The sequence below is a fragment of the Coloeus monedula genome (assembly GCF_965178545.1).
Source record: "Coloeus monedula genome assembly, chromosome: 1".
Lineage (NCBI taxonomy): Eukaryota > Metazoa > Chordata > Aves > Passeriformes > Corvidae > Coloeus > Coloeus monedula.
Genome location: NC_138781.1, coordinates 26,081,605 through 26,100,631, shown reverse-complemented (window position 1 = coordinate 26,100,631; position 19,027 = coordinate 26,081,605). Strand labels below are relative to the sequence as shown.

At 37.1% G+C, this 19,027-nt stretch overlaps 1 protein-coding gene across 1 annotated transcript in view; it reads right to left on the bottom strand.

Moving 5' to 3' along the window:
• UMAD1 (UBAP1-MVB12-associated (UMA) domain containing 1) overlaps positions 1-19,027 on the bottom strand; it is a 79,126-nt gene that overhangs the window by 7,562 nt on the left and 52,537 nt on the right. Inside the window, exon 3 of the mRNA XM_082288694.1 lies at positions 11,044-11,129. Coding sequence (XP_082144820.1) covers positions 11,044-11,129 — 86 coding nt within the window. The remainder of the gene's footprint in view (positions 1-11,043; positions 11,130-19,027) is intronic.

The following is a 19,027-nucleotide window of genomic DNA, read 5'->3' as shown; positions in this document are numbered from 1 at the left end:
CTGATGTCCAAACAAAGGTCAGTAAAACCTTGCTGGCGGTGGGGAAAGCGCACAAAATGATAATTTTCAAGTACCAAAAAACCCCCAACCCAAAACATTAACAAAAATCACCCCAACACACCAGTAAGTATGTGACCTACGTCCTTACAGAACTGTAATAAGGAAACAAACCCACCTGGACAAGCACAATACAGATGCCTGAGATAGTTCAGAAAACCACGTGTGAATAATGAGAGCTGCTATTCTTTCAAGATTCACTTGAAATTTTAGTCAGCCCTCCCCTCCAGACACTCAAGAAAAAAGTTATTCCTAGCTGGGAGAGCAAAATTAGATGTAAGAAGAAGTGCTGAAGACCTTGCAGTAGCTTTCTGCTATATCCAAATTTCTTCTGGTTGCTTGCTTGCTTTATTAGCAGAAATGCAGTGTCTGGGATTGTAACAGTGGCCAAAGATTGGTGCTGTCAGGGGTTGCAGCAGGGCAGACCTACAGGCTGAAAGCTTCGAGTTGAGTCCTTGGAGAGGCTTTTAAAAGCAAGAATGGTTCTCAGTGGAAATCAGCTTTCCCATTTGCTTTAGGCTCTTGTTTCCAAGCTTCTTAAGACTCTCATTTTGTAATACAGAAGTAATTTGTCTTTCTTAAAGAGTTCCTGCTACCTGTACAAGTTTATCAATATTGCTCTTCAGAGTAAAACAGAACCAATTTTATAAATAAGAGTTTAAGAATATTTTTACTAATTTGTGACATACATTTTAGGTATTTTTCTTTCTCCTCTAAAGCATGCTTTTCAGCTGTTTCTTAACTAGAAGGAAATCAAGGTCAGGTTAATGCCACTGAAATCTTAAAGAAAAGAAATTCTAAAGAAACAATGAAAAGAGGTTCTGACATTCTATAGATTTTCTTTATTACAGCAAAGCTCCTCACGGAGTATCTTGGCCTGCAAAGAACAGCTGGGGAATATTCACTAAACCACACTTTAAGTATCAACAATGATGTACATTTCTGAATCCTTATTGGCATTAAAGCAATTAGAAAAGTGTAATTACCAGAACAATTCTTTAGTGTAAATGCGGAATAAACTTGCTGTAATTACTATGTGATTCTCAAACAGCCATAAAACTGTTAATCTCTGCAGAGGGGAAGAACTGCAAGGTTGCCATTTGAACTCTGGATACTCCGAATGTTCCATGGTTAACGTGTGTTACCTTAACTGTCCTAGTAAGTACTAGAGATGCCCGTGAGTTTTATTTATGAGACACTTACAGAATGTAATTCTACCCTGAAAAGTATTCTTAAATACCACAAAAGACTTCATATCTAGTGTCTAAACCCACTACCTCATTTTGTCATCCTAGAAGAAAAAAGATGATTTTCTTCGTTACCAACTGTGCAAATTCAGAGCAGTACAAGATGAAGATTCTGTTTTCACTCAATCCCCTATAATAACAATATGTCACAGGAAATATTTTGAGGGGCATTAGTGATAAATTTAGCAAATATATTGAATTCAATATAACCAAAATTGTACAGTGATTTTTTATTTCTTATTCCTAACTCCTATTATTTATTTCATTCAGTAACAGTTTGAAGAAAGAGAACCAAAACATCTCAAATGTGGGCATCTATAATGAGAAACTATAACATTGTGAACAAACTGGCGTAAGATGCAACATGAAAAGAAGACTGCAAACCTAAAAGAAAACAGAAACAAAAAGGAAGCAGAAAATGTTCTAAAGCTTTATTAAAAATTTTAAGTCTTAATTTCCCACCATTAACGAAAGTAATTATGCTCTTATCTTTCCTTGTATCCCAACCAATTTCATCACTTTTGGGTCTGATAATTGAAGACCTGTATCAACACTTATGCCTTCTCAATAGCAGGGTTCCTTTCCTTGCTGCCTCCCTGTTCCTCTCTGGACGCCCCTGAGTTTTAGGGCACCATCGTTACAGGTGAATTTTGGACAACAGTCCCCTCTGTAACATGAATATTGTAATAAAAATTATCTTAGAAGAAAGAAAGGGGTGTGGGTTCAACAAGGAACAGTTTATCTAGTTCCTCTGTTCCTTCAAAGTACTATGCAAGCTATTCATAGCAAAGATCTCAACATAATAAGCAACATGAACAATATTTAGCACGTTGTGCTTCTGCCACTGCCAGGAAATGGTACTAACTAGGCCAGATTTTTTTTTCCTTTCTTTCTGTAGCAGGTATGCTGGAAGATTAAAAAGTTAATGAAAATTACTATAGTAAGTGAACTGCAAGCCAGAAGAACTGTAATTGCAAATGCACACAGCTCTAGACATCCAGCACTGCATTCCACAGCCACAAACCAGAAGAGAAGGACAAGTCAATATATTACAAAATGAACAGGCAAGTCTGATAAATGCTGATAATGGATTTGTTTTGTAACTTCAGTACCATCCAGAAGCACAAAGTATTTCCATTTATTTTGCTGCTATCTTCATTCATGATGTAATGCAAAACTCAGATAACTGACATTCAATATAGACAGAGAATATACTAAGAAATTAATTTAATACAAAACTTTAATTGCATAATTTAAAAAAATTTAAAACTAAAAACCAGTATTTAAATATTCTGTTTTAATTTAGCAGCTACATTAGGTCTATGTAGTTAGTGACAAGAAGATGTGGTATTTTCTCTACTGCTTCAAGCAAAAAAATATCCTAAGGACTTTTGGAAGGTTAATCTCCTGAACAGCAGCAGCTTAGACAAACTGGGTCTCTGCATTTATGTCTCTCTACCTCTTGTTCCCAACCCCAGCTATTGTAGAAGCTCCAACAGGGTAACCTGCTATGGTAGGAAAAAGATGACAGCTTCTCTGAGATGGTAAATGCCCATGGAGCAGAATGTCTAAAAAGAGGGCTAAGACTGCATTCTCTCATTATTGTCCTAAGTGTATGAAAATCCAAGGATTTGAATGCAAAAGAAAGCTGTCTACCAAAAAAAAAAAAAAAAAACACCAAAACACCAAAAAACCTTTGACAAATTAACATAAAAAAATAAAAAAACAGTAAGAAAATATTTAGCAAACATAGTTTCACACAAAAATAAAGCCAATACATTCTTCAGCAAATTAGAGCAACTAAAATTGTGTAGATCAGAAGGTTGTTTTGTTGTCGGTTTTGGGTTTTTTTAAGAAGAAAAGGAAATCTCTCCTTGAGTAACTGAGGGAGTCAGCAACATCAATGAAATATCTCCCTAGAATGTCAGTATCAATGAGAGGAAAAAGACAGAGGGGTAACAATTTCTGTAAGAGGAAAGGAAAAGGAAATTATCTTGGATTTGGTTTTCAGAAAAGAAGATAAATAGAGTGAAGAGAAAAGAATTACTAGTCTGAACTCAGGTAAAACTTCTTCCAGCAATACCTGGGAACAACATCCTCAGCCATGCTTTCAGGAGTTTTGTTAAATAACTAAACCCCTGGATCTTAAATGGATTCTCACACAGATGCATGAATAAAAATTGCTGTACTAAGTGATATGTTCTGAGGTTTTTATCATGCTGCTTAAATTCCAAGCATGTGGCAAGACTAGCAATATGTCATGTTTACAAACTTAAAGTATTTTAATGCCAAAAAAAGTGAATTAAGCAAGTGTCATCTCACACAACTTTCCACCTGCTCTCTCCACAGAGATTTGGGTCAGTAAGAGAAAGGAAGGATGGATATTTGATTTTAATTTTCTCCATAAACAGTCTGTAGCTGGAGCACTTGTCAACACCACCTTCAGTAAACAGGTTACCAGGAGCCAGAGTTTGTAAAAGCTTCAGTCTACAAACAGCAACAAGACTGAGTTGCTCTCAGCACCTACTGATCAGGATTTTCCGATTCAGGAATAAAAGTGCCATGACTCTTTAAGCAGCAAAAGGCAAATTAATTAATTAATTAAATAAAAATAAATTAATACTGGTCCACCTCTTTTAAATAAGGTGGCCTCTTTAACCCTCCTTGTTCTCGATCGATGGATGGAAAATAATTGGATCACAATGAAAAAGAAGAAGGGTACATTTTTCTTTTTTTAAGATAGATCTGTTTTTACCGAGCAGGACTGCTTAATCACATTACAACTCTAGAAACACATTCTTAAAAATTTTAGTACTGTGGAAGAAAAGAATATGGTAAACAAATAACTTACATTTTATTTTGTATTTTTAAAAAGTGCTTTAGAACAAAATTTGAATATGTGCTTCCCAGTGCACAGTCTTTCACAAAAAGAACAGGAGCTGTGTAACACTGAACCATGCCATAAATCAAATCCCTGGACTGCTCCCTGTCATTTGTGGTGAGTTTTGTGTTTTGTTCTTCTTTTCCCTCTGAAAGTGGCAGTGCAACTAAGCTAAAGACATTGCTGTTTTCCTTACTTGGTGTTTTGAGTAATTGTTAACGAGCTGCCCTACACTACAGTCTTTCACCCACCATTTTATGCTAATACATCATGTTGTAAATATCACTGTACCATATTTGCACACAGTCTCGTTGAGTGATGTATGATCTACATTGCATTTTAGATCAATTTTAATATTTGGAAAGCCCAGAAGGGTTTCTCCTAGAGGCAGGATGACTGACTGATCAATTTGTTGACAGCAGCAAACTGAACCAGCATTACTGGCTTTTAGTATGTATTTGGGCAAGAGATACAGGATAATCAGGAGTTTTATCTGGGATTAAGCTAGTCGGAAGATCCCAAAATTAGAGAAAGGCTAAAAAATGTGATGGGAACATCTGAGCACCTAGTTTGAGCATCTCTTGCTACAAATAACCAATCAATGTAACTGAATAAGCAAAGTAATTAAATCAAACATATAGCGAGTTTCTGCCCGAACTAAATAGGAAGGTATGCAAAGTGTGCTTCTGCATACACGTGCCTTGATCACCATTTGGTGTATATATCCCTTTACTAAAGCCTGGTTCTTCAAGTGAAGAGGCTGCAAACCAGGCCAACTATACTATTTTATTAACTTTTTACATGTGGGTACACACTTTTCTGTTTATAGGCACTGAATTATGAAAATATACCATGCCTGTGTGTCATTCTTTTCCTACAGGATGTCATTTTGTCTTCTGTTGCTCAAACCTCACAAATTGTGCAATCTGACTGCGGCACTGACTCTGGACTCCACAGGCAGGCTGTGGGAGAGGGGGATGCTCCAATCCACTCATTGTTTTTACATGTATTTGCTGGCCAGACAGAACATTCATGTCCCACCTTAGAGGTCTGCAAGAACTTCCGCAGTTCTTGTACTGAAATCTCAGCTGAAGTTAAACAAAGAGTTTAACAGTACTTCACACTTGGAAAGTGCTATAGAAAAGTGTAAGACAGCACTGCATTACGTTTTTTAAAATGAACTGTTTCCTAAGTTCAGAGAGGAAGTTGGTGACAACCACGTCAATTCACATCTCTCAATTTCCATTCAAGTTCCCTATATCTAAAAATATAATGCTTTCCTTTAAAAAAAATTACAATGGACGTAGTATTAATGATGCTACTGTGATTGCTAAGTATCTGAACTAACCCCAGCTGTGTGTCACGTTACACAGACAACAAGTCCAATTATTCACTTTAGAAGTGAGAAAAACCCTACAAGGTGACAGTCTTGAAAAGCACCCTCGGGTCTTACTGGTTGAGCCTTGCTCAACAGCTTGCACAAATTGCAGTTTATAAAATGTTGTTTGTGAGGCCACTGCAACTAATCCTTTACGACATGAGGAGCAGACTTTCTCGCGGATAATCATGTTGCTTAAATTTTGCATGTGTATGTACGTATACCTAATATATTTATGCATAATGTGCATATAAACCCTCCCCTTCCCCCTGAGTGGTCCAATTGTTAAGGGCAAACAGAAGCCCACTGGTCTACATGTTCTGGAGATCTTCCTAGAATGAAAAGACCTCTTAAATATTTTGGTAAATTATCAAAGAGATAGCACTATGAACATTAAGATATAATGAAGCTTTACAAAGTAAATATATTATTGCACAGTAATAGTTGTAACATGTAATAGGTGTACTATGCAATATTTGATTTGGTTTTTAGCTGAATGGGCTATTTACCTTAGTTCTCAGTAAGATCACAACCATATCATGTGCCTTTCTTATCACATGGCAGCTCTACTTCATATGCACTTTCCATCTGTGGCTGCACATGGACTCCCCAAAGAAGTCCCAGCTATTTACTATACACGCAAAGGATGAAGGAAGCTAAGAAAGCTGATGTCCATTGCAGCTGCCAAGGCTGAACATGAGTCATCCTTCTTTAAAGGTAATGTTAAAACTTCACTTCTTACAGCTTATGATCATGCATGACAGTTGAGTAAAATATAAGATCTTTCTTCTAATGGTACCAGCATTCAGAGAAGAGCTTGATGACTTGCTGCAGACAATCTTATTCCAGTCCCTCTAAGAGTGGATAATTTCATTAAGTGATTATTGCTTACATACGTAATTAAGAAGAGAGAAAATATGGACCAACATGCTTTAAGGGTTTTATATACAAAAAAGAAGATCTTAGAGTTAATACGACATATGACAAGCAATTAGGCTAACCAGGCCATGACTAGAATTCTACCTTAAGAAAGCTTTAAAAAAAACCAAAAAAGCCAAGTTAAGCAACAACATTTTTGATAGATATGGGATTTTGTCAAAAGAGAGCAAATTAATCACAAATAATGTGATCACAATAATTTTGAAATATAAACTACTTTTTCTAAAGTAAATGTAGGGAAATTAAACTGATGCAACAAATCTACCCCAGAACACCCTTTTTGCAATTTTAAATATGGGACCCCCTGAACCATAAACCAAGGGTTAATAAGTGAACAGAGACATGATCAGTAGCAACTCCTTTTCCAGTAACTTGTAAAAATAATCCAGACAGACAAACTTGAGGAAAAACAGTCAATAATAGGTCTGACAGAAGCAATTAATTTTAATTTAAAAAAAAAAAGGAAAACAAGATAACAGTAATATTATTCATGCCCTGGAATTGTATCAGCTGATCTGCTCTAAAGGGTATCTTAAAAGTCTACCAACTTCAGCAATACTTGTTAATTTCACTAGAAGGGTAAAAAAAAATTAAGTTATTTTTCCCCTACTCTATGGATTCTCACCTCTCATTATCTCTTCCTTGATATTTTATATCTCATAGTATTTCTGCCTTTTCAATTAACTCATATGTCCCCTAACGAGATATCTAGGAAACTGTTATTTATATCCATTCAGAATCCTTATACAGCAGCTGTATAAAGGATGACTTTTATGAGTCAATGCCAATTCAGACATAAAAATATTTTTCCTAATTTATTTAGATACTTGCCCAAAATGGTGCACACCTGTTTCTATATGCATAAAATCATAGAAAATTTTAAATTTACTTCAGCAGCCATGGACTTTCTATCTGCTGTGTTCTAAGCTTTCAACAGCAAATTATGAAAAGAAAGGGCACAAGAATCATAACAGAACTATTGCAATTCATAAAGGAAACTAAGTCCTAAGATGATAAGAATCACAGCAAGGTATATAATTAAGAGTGCCTATAACAACAACATATAAATTAGATAATTATGGATTAAGCAATCCCTTGGGGGATTCTCTCTTGCCCTAGAAAACGTGTAACAAGCTCCTTATATAGAAGGCAATAGCTATTAAGTATGTGAGGGAGAAGTAGGACTATAAGGAGAAACAAAAGGAAAAAAAAAAGAAGACACAGCAAGACAAAAATCCTAATTTACAATCTAAAGATGGCTCTCATTTTTGGTAGTTTATTTTAATACGCTTACTGGTCCAGTTTTCCCCCATTAAATCTGCTGACATCTGTTGGCTAAAGAGCGCATGTCAGATTATCCAGAAGTGCAAGATCAAACACACATGAGCTGCTTCTTAAGGTAACAGTAGGGAGATACAAAACACTGCAGCGATTACCAGAAATGTAATTTTTTTTGTTGTTGTTTCTTACATCAATGTAATAATCCCAGGTGTCCTGGACACCAGACATACAATAATCTTCATAAATCCTAATTCAAAGCCATACCATCTGTCAAAAATATTTTTTGTTTCCTAATAGATATGCTACATAATCACTCTCACAGCAGGGCAAAAATACATGGTTGCACTAATTTGCTTTACCAATAGAATAGCTCATTATCAAAAATAACCCCACCACATTATTGGGGTTTCTAGCACTCTTCATATATCAAAACTAACCTTTCCATTCCACTGTTTTCTATTACCTCAAATTCCCAATGAAAGCAGAAGATTGAATTATCTGGACATTGTACGGTAATAATGGAAAAATCACAAGCATAAATAAACCCCAAACCATAGTGTCTCTTTCTATTATGATTGTGTTGCAGTTAAAATTAGAAGCTTTGTATTTCATGATCACTAATCTACTAATTTAGTCACTAATAAGACTAATTTAAGTTCTCGGCCCTGCAGAGCACTAACCGTTTTGGACCCAATCCAGAAAAGCACTTAAATGTCTCTGTGACTTTTAGTTCATGAGCCTGAAGCAACTTCAGAGGGATCAGACATTCTTGATTAGGCCCAGAGTACTCACTACCCTGCTGGACAACATGTCCCCCTAGGACTGACCAGCATCAGGAGATGACCCTCCCAACCCGCCGTCCATACTCATGGAGAGGGAGAACACACTCCATATGGGATTGTTCAAAGCAGGAGCTTCTGTCTGAAGCAGAAGACAAAATGTTTGGGCTAAAGCTGGCCTTTGAGAACACCCTTCCTCCAAGAAGTTTTTAAATACCTGCAATTCCCCTAACATGCATGCAATATCCAAACACCTGAAAACAATGCCGATTGAGGTACAGCAAGGTTACAAGAGGTTCTGTTACATGTTTCTAGATGTGGCAAGATGATCTTGATGTAAACTTTTATTTCTGCATTAGTTTAAATAATTTATACAAGATTATACAAAAATACACACTTGACAATTCAGTGATTGTACAGCAAACAAATCCAGTAGTACCTAAGAAAATGGGAAATTCCAAAGATGGTGGCCATTATCAAAAAATACCCCAGAAGATAATTTCTTCAAAAAATCAAACTCAACTTCATTTCCCCTTTGAAAATCCATGAACAAAGTGTTACTTCATTCTTCTTTAAATCACATTTCCAAAAGCACTTTTCATATTCCACAAAGTTTATATCTAATAAGTAGTGAAAAAGTTTATATTTAAAAATAAAAACAGGTTTCCAGCAATCGAAAGATGCAGTTGATGAACTAAACGCTCTTTTCTTAAGTTCGGCATGACAAATATCTGATGCCACTTTGCAGTCTAACAACTATATTTTAACATACTCTTCCATGTTTATCAATAATTTGTGTTTTAATACTAACAGGGTTATTATTACAATTGATGTTCTATGTCTCTATGACATATTGAATATGTAATACAGTGCTTTTCCAGTTTCCATAAATTGGTAAAGTTCTCCCATAAATTTACAAAAATATACTCACCACTGCAAGGAGGAATAATGCTTTCCTAATGGCCAGAATTATCCATTTAATTTCCATGATTCACAATTATTCTACTTAATTTGAGAACATGAGAATTCCTTTGAGTAAATGTGAAGTCCAAATACTGAAATCTAGACTGGAATGAATTGCCTAAATAATACCAAGTGCTGGATCTTAATTTAACTTACTCTGTCACAAGCCGGTTCATAGGAGTATTTTTATGACATATAAGTATCGTAATAGAAAGTTGAAAATAAATCTTTGTTTCACTTTCCCTGTAATATCTGCAATTTTATTTTGAAAACTTTGCTTCTTCTCTCTAACTCACAAAACTTAAAATCTATACAAGTTCCTCTTTTTCTGAAATTCCAAAGAACTGAACAATAACTGGCAGTTCACCATCCCCAGCAAGAACATCACGTTAAGGGAAACTACGTTTGTCCAGTAGGTAACTACAAAATCAGTTAATTATGCCCAGATCTGCAGGACTTCAGATGCAAAGGACCTCGGCTCAGACATGCATGGATCTAAAGTCAGACTAAAACTCTGCAATTAGTTGGAACTAATTGCTTAGTTCACACTTCCACACTATCAGAAGGCAAACCACTCATTACTTACGACAAATTAAAGATTTCTGTATAGGACACAGTTTTAAATTTTAAATTAAAAAAGAAGACTACAGGCCACACATACATACTGACCACTCTTAGATATGGAAAAATTGTCACACACACCTCTACTATACCAAGGGACTTATCAATAATAAATATCGAAACAGCATTGAAAAGAGACAGATAGACACATATCTCACCAGTACCAAGGTGAAATATGGAAAAAAGAGAAAAGATAGGTTAACCAAAAAAAAGAAGCACCACAAAAGCACAAAAACTCCAAGCCAAACATCTCTGAGTCACCTTGCAAATATCTAAAATTATATGGCAATGGAAAACAGGCTCATACTTGGTACAAAAACATTCTCAGAGTACATGGAAAACAAAATATGTGCACAGCATATGCAGAAATATTCTGAAAAGCCCTCGCCTGTAAACATGTATCAACTAAACAAAAGAAAAAGAAGCTCAGATTTACAGCCACACAGTAGAGAAACAGAAAGGAAACACACAATAAAGACAAAACTCACATGTTTACAACATGTTACTCATAATGGTAGTTGAGGAAATAGCTGACTTATGTAAATGTGTGACATTTTCCATCACTACTCACCACAATAATGCTTCTACGCAATTCATTAATATTCTAGCTACAGTTTCATGCTTGCACAATTCAAGTATAAAAATAAGATATTCAACAATACCATACAGCCCAGCCTTCTGCTGTTTCCTTTTCAAATCCACGGCAGTGGGCTTGTTATTATTGCCATCTAATTAGTAGCGGTGCTGCTTTTATGATAGATGACAAGGAAGGCTGAGAGCCACTCAGCCAATGGAAGATGTGAATGTGGTGAAACCATCTTCTGCAGGACATTCATGTTTCTTAAATGAACTGCTATGGAAGTTTCATCATGTGTGCATAAGGAAATAGTCTCCTACCTGTGGAGGTTGATTGTACATCGGTCTGGTCTCTGGAAATGAAGTTTTATCCTTTGAGTCTCGACTTTGATCATCAACTGTGTCACCTACCAAAGTAAAAAAAAGCCCTTTTAAATCACTGAGATCCTTCATATTTTACATAGAGTAAGAAAATCTCTTCAGTCTTCCTAAAATCAAATCATACCCTGAGAAAGGGGGAGTCGGTTGCCACATTTATATTTACAATTTTGAACACGAGTAAAGAGAAAAACATTGAGAAGTGATCTGCAAAACCCAGGGAAAAATCTACGTCAATTATTTAAAGGAAAAAATTCATGGGGAAAAAAAGGAGAAAAGAAAAAAGCAGGGCCCCTATTTTTGCACACTTTAGGACCATTAAGTTCTAATAATTAGCAAAGGGTACATAGCAAAGTGACTATGTAGTGCAAAGGAGATAACCAGCTGCATATCCATCACATCCCAATCCAATGTCAGGCTAAAAGCACTGTTACTCTGTCCTCATTCATAGCCTCATTTCCACACAGTTGATATCTGTGCATGAGTGCAGAAAGAGAGAAAAGCATTCTGAGAAATGGCCTGGTTTTGACTGCATGGGGACAAAGACTGCTTGGCAGGCTGGGCACAGATCTCCTCCCATTGCATACACGTGGCTACCTCTGCCCAGGATTTTACCGAGAAGACACAATTCAGTTTATCCCAAAAGCTGCAGCTGGCACTCATCACAGCAATAAACTAGAGACAAGATTATTTTCACCTTTATTTTTAAGACAAAAGGTACATTATCAATTTTATTTAAAAGGCAGAGGTAGTAAAAAAAGAACAAAACCAGAATTTGTTTCTCAGATGTTGCAAAACAAACATCCACCTATCCTATCTTCTCCAATTTTCTTTGTCAATGGGAGAGTGTCCCAGAAGTTGTAAATATTTTGCAGATTATTTCCTTCTGCTGTTAGTACTAGTCAGTAAATAGTTAGCAAAAGCACACAACTGAGAAAGACTAAAGATTTAGTTACATAATTCTGGTTTTTATTTTAATTTGAATGCATACTGCTTTCTGTAATGGAGCACTTTCAAAATCTGTATCCTTAAAGAGTCCTATAGCAACAATTCAAAATGAAAAGGTTCTAGTTACTGTAACTGTTAACTTCTTTGTTAAACCAGTGGTTCTGGCTCTCCTGTTCCATTTTCTCCAGAGGTTTACTTAAAGGCTGTGCACCAGGCAGAAGCCTTTGGAAACAGCAGCCAGCTTCTGCCTATGCCCAATTAGGCTGGAAAGCCAATGACCCAGGTCTATGCATGTTTGTTCCATACTATCATGGACCCCCAGGTCTAACCGGTCAGGTCCTCAAGTACAATGCAATATTTGGTAAAGTTTTCTATGAAAACAAGCACTAATACCTAGTCATTGTGTCTTCTTTTAATACCCAAGTATTATTCCTAGCTGTGTATGCAGAGAATCATCATCATCATCATCATCATCATCATCTTTGTCACAGGTCTTTAATGCTTATTAGTTTCATTAATTTCATTCACTTTCCAAGACCTTTTCTGGAGTTGAAAAATGCTGCTTAGTAAACTAGTAATTCTCTACATAAAATACTCCAAAGGACTTGTATTCACAAGAGCTCTTAAATAAAAAAGGGATGTGGGAGAACAAAGGAGATGGGGATTCAGCTAATCTTCCATTCCACTCCCAGTACCTTGAAAAACACAATGTGTAACACCTATAAGATAATGAGGTAAATAACAGTCATGAAAATCACTAATATTAAACAATTAGTTTACATTTGTAATGAAGTAGAGGCGTGCAAACAAAAATTATTACAAGTCTTGTAAATGTACCCTGCCTCAGGGAGGTGTGAAAATGGTTAACAGATACACAAAGAGGGCAGTAAGGCATACTTTTAGTACACTTGATGTGGCTGAGACTGCAAACCAGTTTAAATTGTAATAAATTTAGGCTAGATCAGTTTCTCCAGGAGTAAAACTACTTAAAACACTTTGAACAACCTAAGGAAACGGTTTCTCTAAACAGTGGTTAAAATCCAAAGGACTTCAGAGATAGGTTGAAGAAACATCTGTTGTGAATGGTTTCAATCATGCCAAGACAAGGAAGATGAATTTTTGTGTTCCATTCTAGGCCTACATTCCATGAACAATGCAAGAGGAAAGACTCCACAGGATACCCTTTCCCAAGATCAGGGAACTTAGCTGTCTGAGGAAGACTTGTGAAGGTGCAAGTGCACTGCAGCGAGTTGGACAACGCTGACCGAGCATGTAAGGGCAGCGCTCTGTGGGCAGTCAGTACCAAAGGGACATACTGGGTGAAGTTGGGTGTTTGCATAAACATACTGAAAGAGTTACACCAGAGATTCAACAAACACAGGAACCAAGGTTTTACTCCTTGTCTTTACAAACCATTCCTGAGAAAGCACTCAGAAGTTTTAATATGAAAAAAACCACTAAAAAACCACAAAATTCATGTGTGTTAATGCTACCCAGAATATACCTTTTCCCTGTGATTAGTTTTCCTTAAGATGAAAAGAGTCTTGGTTTGTAATCAGGACCAAAAGGTCAAAAATGATCACAAGAAAGGAAGAATCACTCATTTAGAGAGAAATGAAATTTTTTACTTAGAACTTTGTCATCCAGCTCCCAAAGTTCACAAGCTCTTAAGGAAGCCAAATGTAGGAATACCTATAGTGTTTCACAATTCGAATTGCCTCTGTAAAACTGCACTTCAATGCAAAGTTTTTCTTTGTTAAAAAAAAAAAAAAAATAGGGAAACCCCCAATACCTTGCCAAATTATCAGGCATATGGTCCTGCAAGGATAAGCCATGACTCTTCCTATAGACTTTTATTATTTGAGTTAATGGAATTATAACAGTGTAGGCAGCTGCCAAAGACACCAAGCTGTCTAAGACATCCAGTAGGATGGAATATTTTTCCAGATAAACTGGTATTTTCAGTATACTTCTTTCACTGGTTTCTATCTCAAATATTCAAACAGATTAGTCATCCTTATTTCTACTAGCCCAAATAATTAATTAACTGTGACATACCTCCTCAGCTCTATCAATTCCCAACCCTATCTAGCTTGCCATAGCTGATTCATATTGTTTAGCCACCCACAGTTTTTTTTTGTTCAGCATGCCTTGGTTTCCCATTGACCTACAGTCTAATCTCTTTCCTTAACTGGAGGTCATAGTTTGTCTTCCCTCTTCAGGCTCAGCCTTCAAAATTCTTCCTTCTGAATGTGGGTTTTCCTCTTCTCCTCTGCAACCCTGCAATCTCTTCCTACCCACCTACCAGTATGTGAGGAAGGGGGATGATGCCAAACACCCAACAGACAGACATCCATGAGAGCACAGACCTTTGGGTACAGGAACTATGCAGGTTCTTTTGAGCACTTCAAACATTCTGGTTGATAGCTTTTGACTGGGAAAAAAACCCAAACAACCAAATCACCACTCCTCTCCAAACACTAGGAGGAAAACCCCCACAAACAAACCCAAACAAGTCCTCTTAAACAATCGTGATGTAAATAGGTATACAATTATATTTTTGCCAATTCAGTTTGCTAAGCAACTGAGATCAGGCTCTGAGGAAAGATCACAAATACATGACCTTAGTAGAAAGGGCCCCCATAAAGTCTTTCATCAGAACTGCAAATATGTTCATAGATAAGGGCAGGGACCACGGTAATCACCTAGCCTAGCTTCCTGTAAGAATATAGGCCATAAGATTTCTTGAATTAATTTGTTTGAACTAGATCAACTTTAAAGCTGTATTTTAATCAGGAGAAAAAAGACAAAATTATTTGTCTTACAAAACAATTAGATTCTGGCTCATACACTCCTTCATTTAAGCATTGTGCAAATTTTAGTCCTAAAACTCTAGAAAATAAATCTAAGCCATATATCAAAAAATGACATAGACTGTTTAAAGTCTCTAAGAATTAGAAATGAAGGGCACTTCATGCAGTGTAATATGGTCTAAGTATCAGTAGCATTATCTGTAATATGCAGAACATTACCGGGAAAATTTATCAGGAAAAAAATAATCATGCTCACTGCTGTAAAATATTCCCTTCCTTACCAATAGGAAAATATTTAAAGTTTGAAAAGAAAGTAGTAGGCATATTTATCCTACTGTCCAGATAAGTTGGTATTTCAAATCCTTAGTCTTGGGAGGCTGTTTTTAAGTTATATTAAGCCTCTTCCAGGCCCAAATAATCACTGTTGCACTGAAAGGTCAGACATACGTTTCTGCTTTCACTAAGCTGGTGCTGGATTTACACCAACATTCTCCAAGTTCCACTGGTATATTTTTCCAAGAACTGCAGCCAGGTGTTCCACAGGAAAGAAATACCTAGTCCAGTCCTTAGTATGTACTATGTATATCCTCCCTCAGAACTCAAGAGTTTTTGGTGTCTTCAGAAATCTGCATTCAGCTGCCTATCTGGACCTCAGCGAACTCTCATATAGAAAGGTTCAACCACAAGTTTGGCTTCTACTCAACAAGGAAGTGGTGTTTCTATTTATACTCTTTCCTTTTCCAGCATTTTGTTAACCTCAAGCTGTGTAGTCTCTTGATCAACAGACAGCATTTAAAAGCATAGCCCACCCTCAGTTTAATAAATTAAAACCAATTGTAAATGTATTTTAGAATCTTTTATAATGTAGACTGCCATTTGTCCTGGCCTGTGCAAAACTCCTGTGAGACACTGAAGCACGTACAACACAGCAAGCAATAACTAGCTACCAAATACATGGATTTTCAAATGTCACCTTCAGCTTCAAAAGGAAGACAGCTATTTTCCATTATACTTTAGTTAGTTGCTTAACTCTTTGTTGCCTGTCATTATCTTCTATATCCTGCATAGAGATGGTAAGAACAAAGAATATTCTGGCTTCTACTTGGCAGCAAAAAGACAAAAAGTTTTAGGAGAGAATTAGTAAGATCTGAAAACAGGAGAGATTGACTCTGTGGAAGCATCTAAGTTTTACTACAGTTTCTTTTCCCTCTTTCTTACTCATAAATCTTCCCCTCTCTCCATGAGATAAGGAAGAAAGGCCGGACACAGCAATTTTAAATTACCCTGCTCCAGGATAAACAAGCAGAACTTCAGGCTTCAGTCCATCAATACTGACAGTGCTTTCAGTCTCAGTAGGTATTTAAAAAGTACTGTAATTCCCTCTCAACATCTGAGTCTCGGCACTCTCTGTGATCCTACTTCCATGCAAATGGGTTTGATAGCACCAGTTTTTCAAGTCCTGCTCTCCTCTCAGCCTCCAGGTCTTTCAGCAGGGATGAAACGTGTTTCTGCTCAGTCTCTTCCAGCCCTGCTTGGTTCTCCAGCACTCACCTCCAGGGTCTCACAGCTTCCACTTACCAGCCAGTTTCCACCCAGTGAGTGAGCTGGGGACTGCACTGCAGTGGTGCCAAGGAACCTGGATGGCAGTACCCCAAACATAGAATCGTGCGGATTTTATGGGATCTAGACAACTACCAGAAGACAGGGAAGACAGAGGGAAGACCCTTAGAAGCACCGAATGCTTTGGGTTGGAAAGGAGCTTTAAAGATCATCTATTCCACCCGCCCTGAATGGATTGTACACAACAAGCTGTAAGTAATTTAACAGTTTCCATTGGTGATCAACACATCACCCAATGATCCACCAGAATCAAATAAGGCACTGGCCAGTTTGCTGTCCTCTTCAATGGCTCATTGATGAATTGTTGGTTCCTCCATTTTTTTTAAAAGAGGGCTATCACTCAGTCTAGTATTAGTGCTATAAAACTACATATTAATCTTCATTATCTTCCATGTGTACATGGCCAAGACATAATAGCCTTACAAGAATATATATAGTTGGCAAAACAATGAAGTCATCCTAGTTTCAGGTCACCTCATCCTGGTTTCATATTAAAGCTTTTCATATCAACAGCAGTTTCATTTCAACAAGCTAATAATATCCCCTAAAAAAAAACCAATATATCAGCAGAAAGATTCTCCACAGCTGCAACTTCCAGCAAAACAAGAGTTTAAGAGTTTATGCTGCATAAGGGTGAGTGAGAAGGAAGTCTGTGTAAGCCCATGCTAAGGCAGAGGCCTGGTAAGTGTTTGGCAGCCTTACACTGAGTTTCAACAGTGCATTAAGAGGTTCTACAAATAAATCTTTGATTTGGAGTAGAACTTAACCAGTATCTTCTCTAATTCTCCCGATGAACCACAAGAAAAGTCTATATAAACCCTGAACTGAGAATCCTGAAACTGATTTCTTCAAACTTGTAAAAGGCAGGGGGGAATATGTAACAAGGTAAACATTACCCTGAATGGTTTTGCATTTGCAGACATGAAGCAACAAAGTTCAGCCCTTTCCCAATTAAGAAGAATAGCAAATCCAGCTACAGCACATGCCACTGAAGAGTGTGGGAGTGGCGCTCCACACTGCCACCCAGTCTGATTTTGGTATCCTGTCCTTCTGCAGGCAATCTTAATGTAGAGTCTCCATGTTCCTAAACAATTCTGTCAGGGTCTTCTCAACCTGCATCCCACTATCAAGATCACAGTGAAACCATAGATTTAAAACTTCCCTAAGAAAAATTTTGTTTCCCCAAACAAAAACTTTTCAGAAGATAGCAATAGAAAAACAATATGAGAGGTTCCTGTAGAGTTTCCATATCCCAGATCTACATACTTCTAAGTTTGCAAAAAGTGTTTTATTTCTGTGCTTTTCTGTATTTCCAACTTCTTAGAAGTTTGACTTCTTTCAAAGCTTTCCTGAATCCTATAACAAAGGACCCTTAGAGTTTAGATCTAACTCCATCTCCAGCCACTTCACTGAGGCTAAATCATTCCAGCTCCTCTGACCCCCACTGAAAATACTCTTTTAAGAGGTGCCCAACTCTTTCAGAAAGCTGGTGAATCCAAAGCCAAAGTTGTGTAACAAAATTTTGGTTGGAAGGAATCCTGGAGATCACACTAGTTCAGCCTCCAGTTAAGCGCAGGGCTAGCTTCAAAGTGAAAGGAACTACGTACCTCAGGTTGTCTGGCTGAATTTTGAGGTTCCAAAGACAGAGATTCCTCAGCATCTCTCAGTTTTATCTATCCCTCTACTGTATGTTACCTTCAGGTTCACAGTCACATTCAAAACAAGCTGTAGAAATTTGTCCATGAGCCACATGTTATTTTACTTCGGTTTTAAGTTATGAGACTTTCATGTCAAGCATAATGAAATGCCAGGAATTAATCTCATTCTGATTTTCTGGTGTGATGTATCCATGCAAGTACTTTTCATCCCTTATATGTGCATGCCAGCCTTTCTCAGTAGTCCACCAAAACACGGAACCCCCTCACCACAGCATCTTTCCAGAGATCTCGTTTTTCCATTTTGCTATTTGGAAATTCTGTTCTAGAGTTGATTACCTTAGATGCTGCCACACCTTTCTTATCTAGTTGTGCTAACAGAGTGAGCAAGTGATGTGACTTACCAGCTACTCAATACAACCTTAGGACTGAAGCAATCAATATAGATCCAAGTAAGGGCTTATGAAATGTTCAGTCATTTTATGACGAAAAAGTTGAAAGAAAAAGCTAAATAAGAGAAATGTACATCCTCTAAGCCATCTGACCCAAGATTTGTGCTTATCTCCGTGTGTGTGCCAGTGCCTCAGGGAAACCTCAAAACTATTCACTACTGTTCCATGTTCAACTGATACTGTGTGGATAAGCCCCCCATGTATCTATTGTATGCTGGTATTTATCATGAACATTGGCCCTAAAAATAAGTATCAGCAAATCTGCCTGGAAGGCATAGATGAGATGCCATAGGCCAGTCTCTTCATGCATTAAGTCACAGTTCTTGACATTCCTAGAGAACCTCTAAATCTTCCTGTCATTCACTTCATCTGTCAGTTAAGCCCCTCCTCTTCATATCAAAACAAATGTAATCTTCCAAGGCCAAGTGAATCACACATT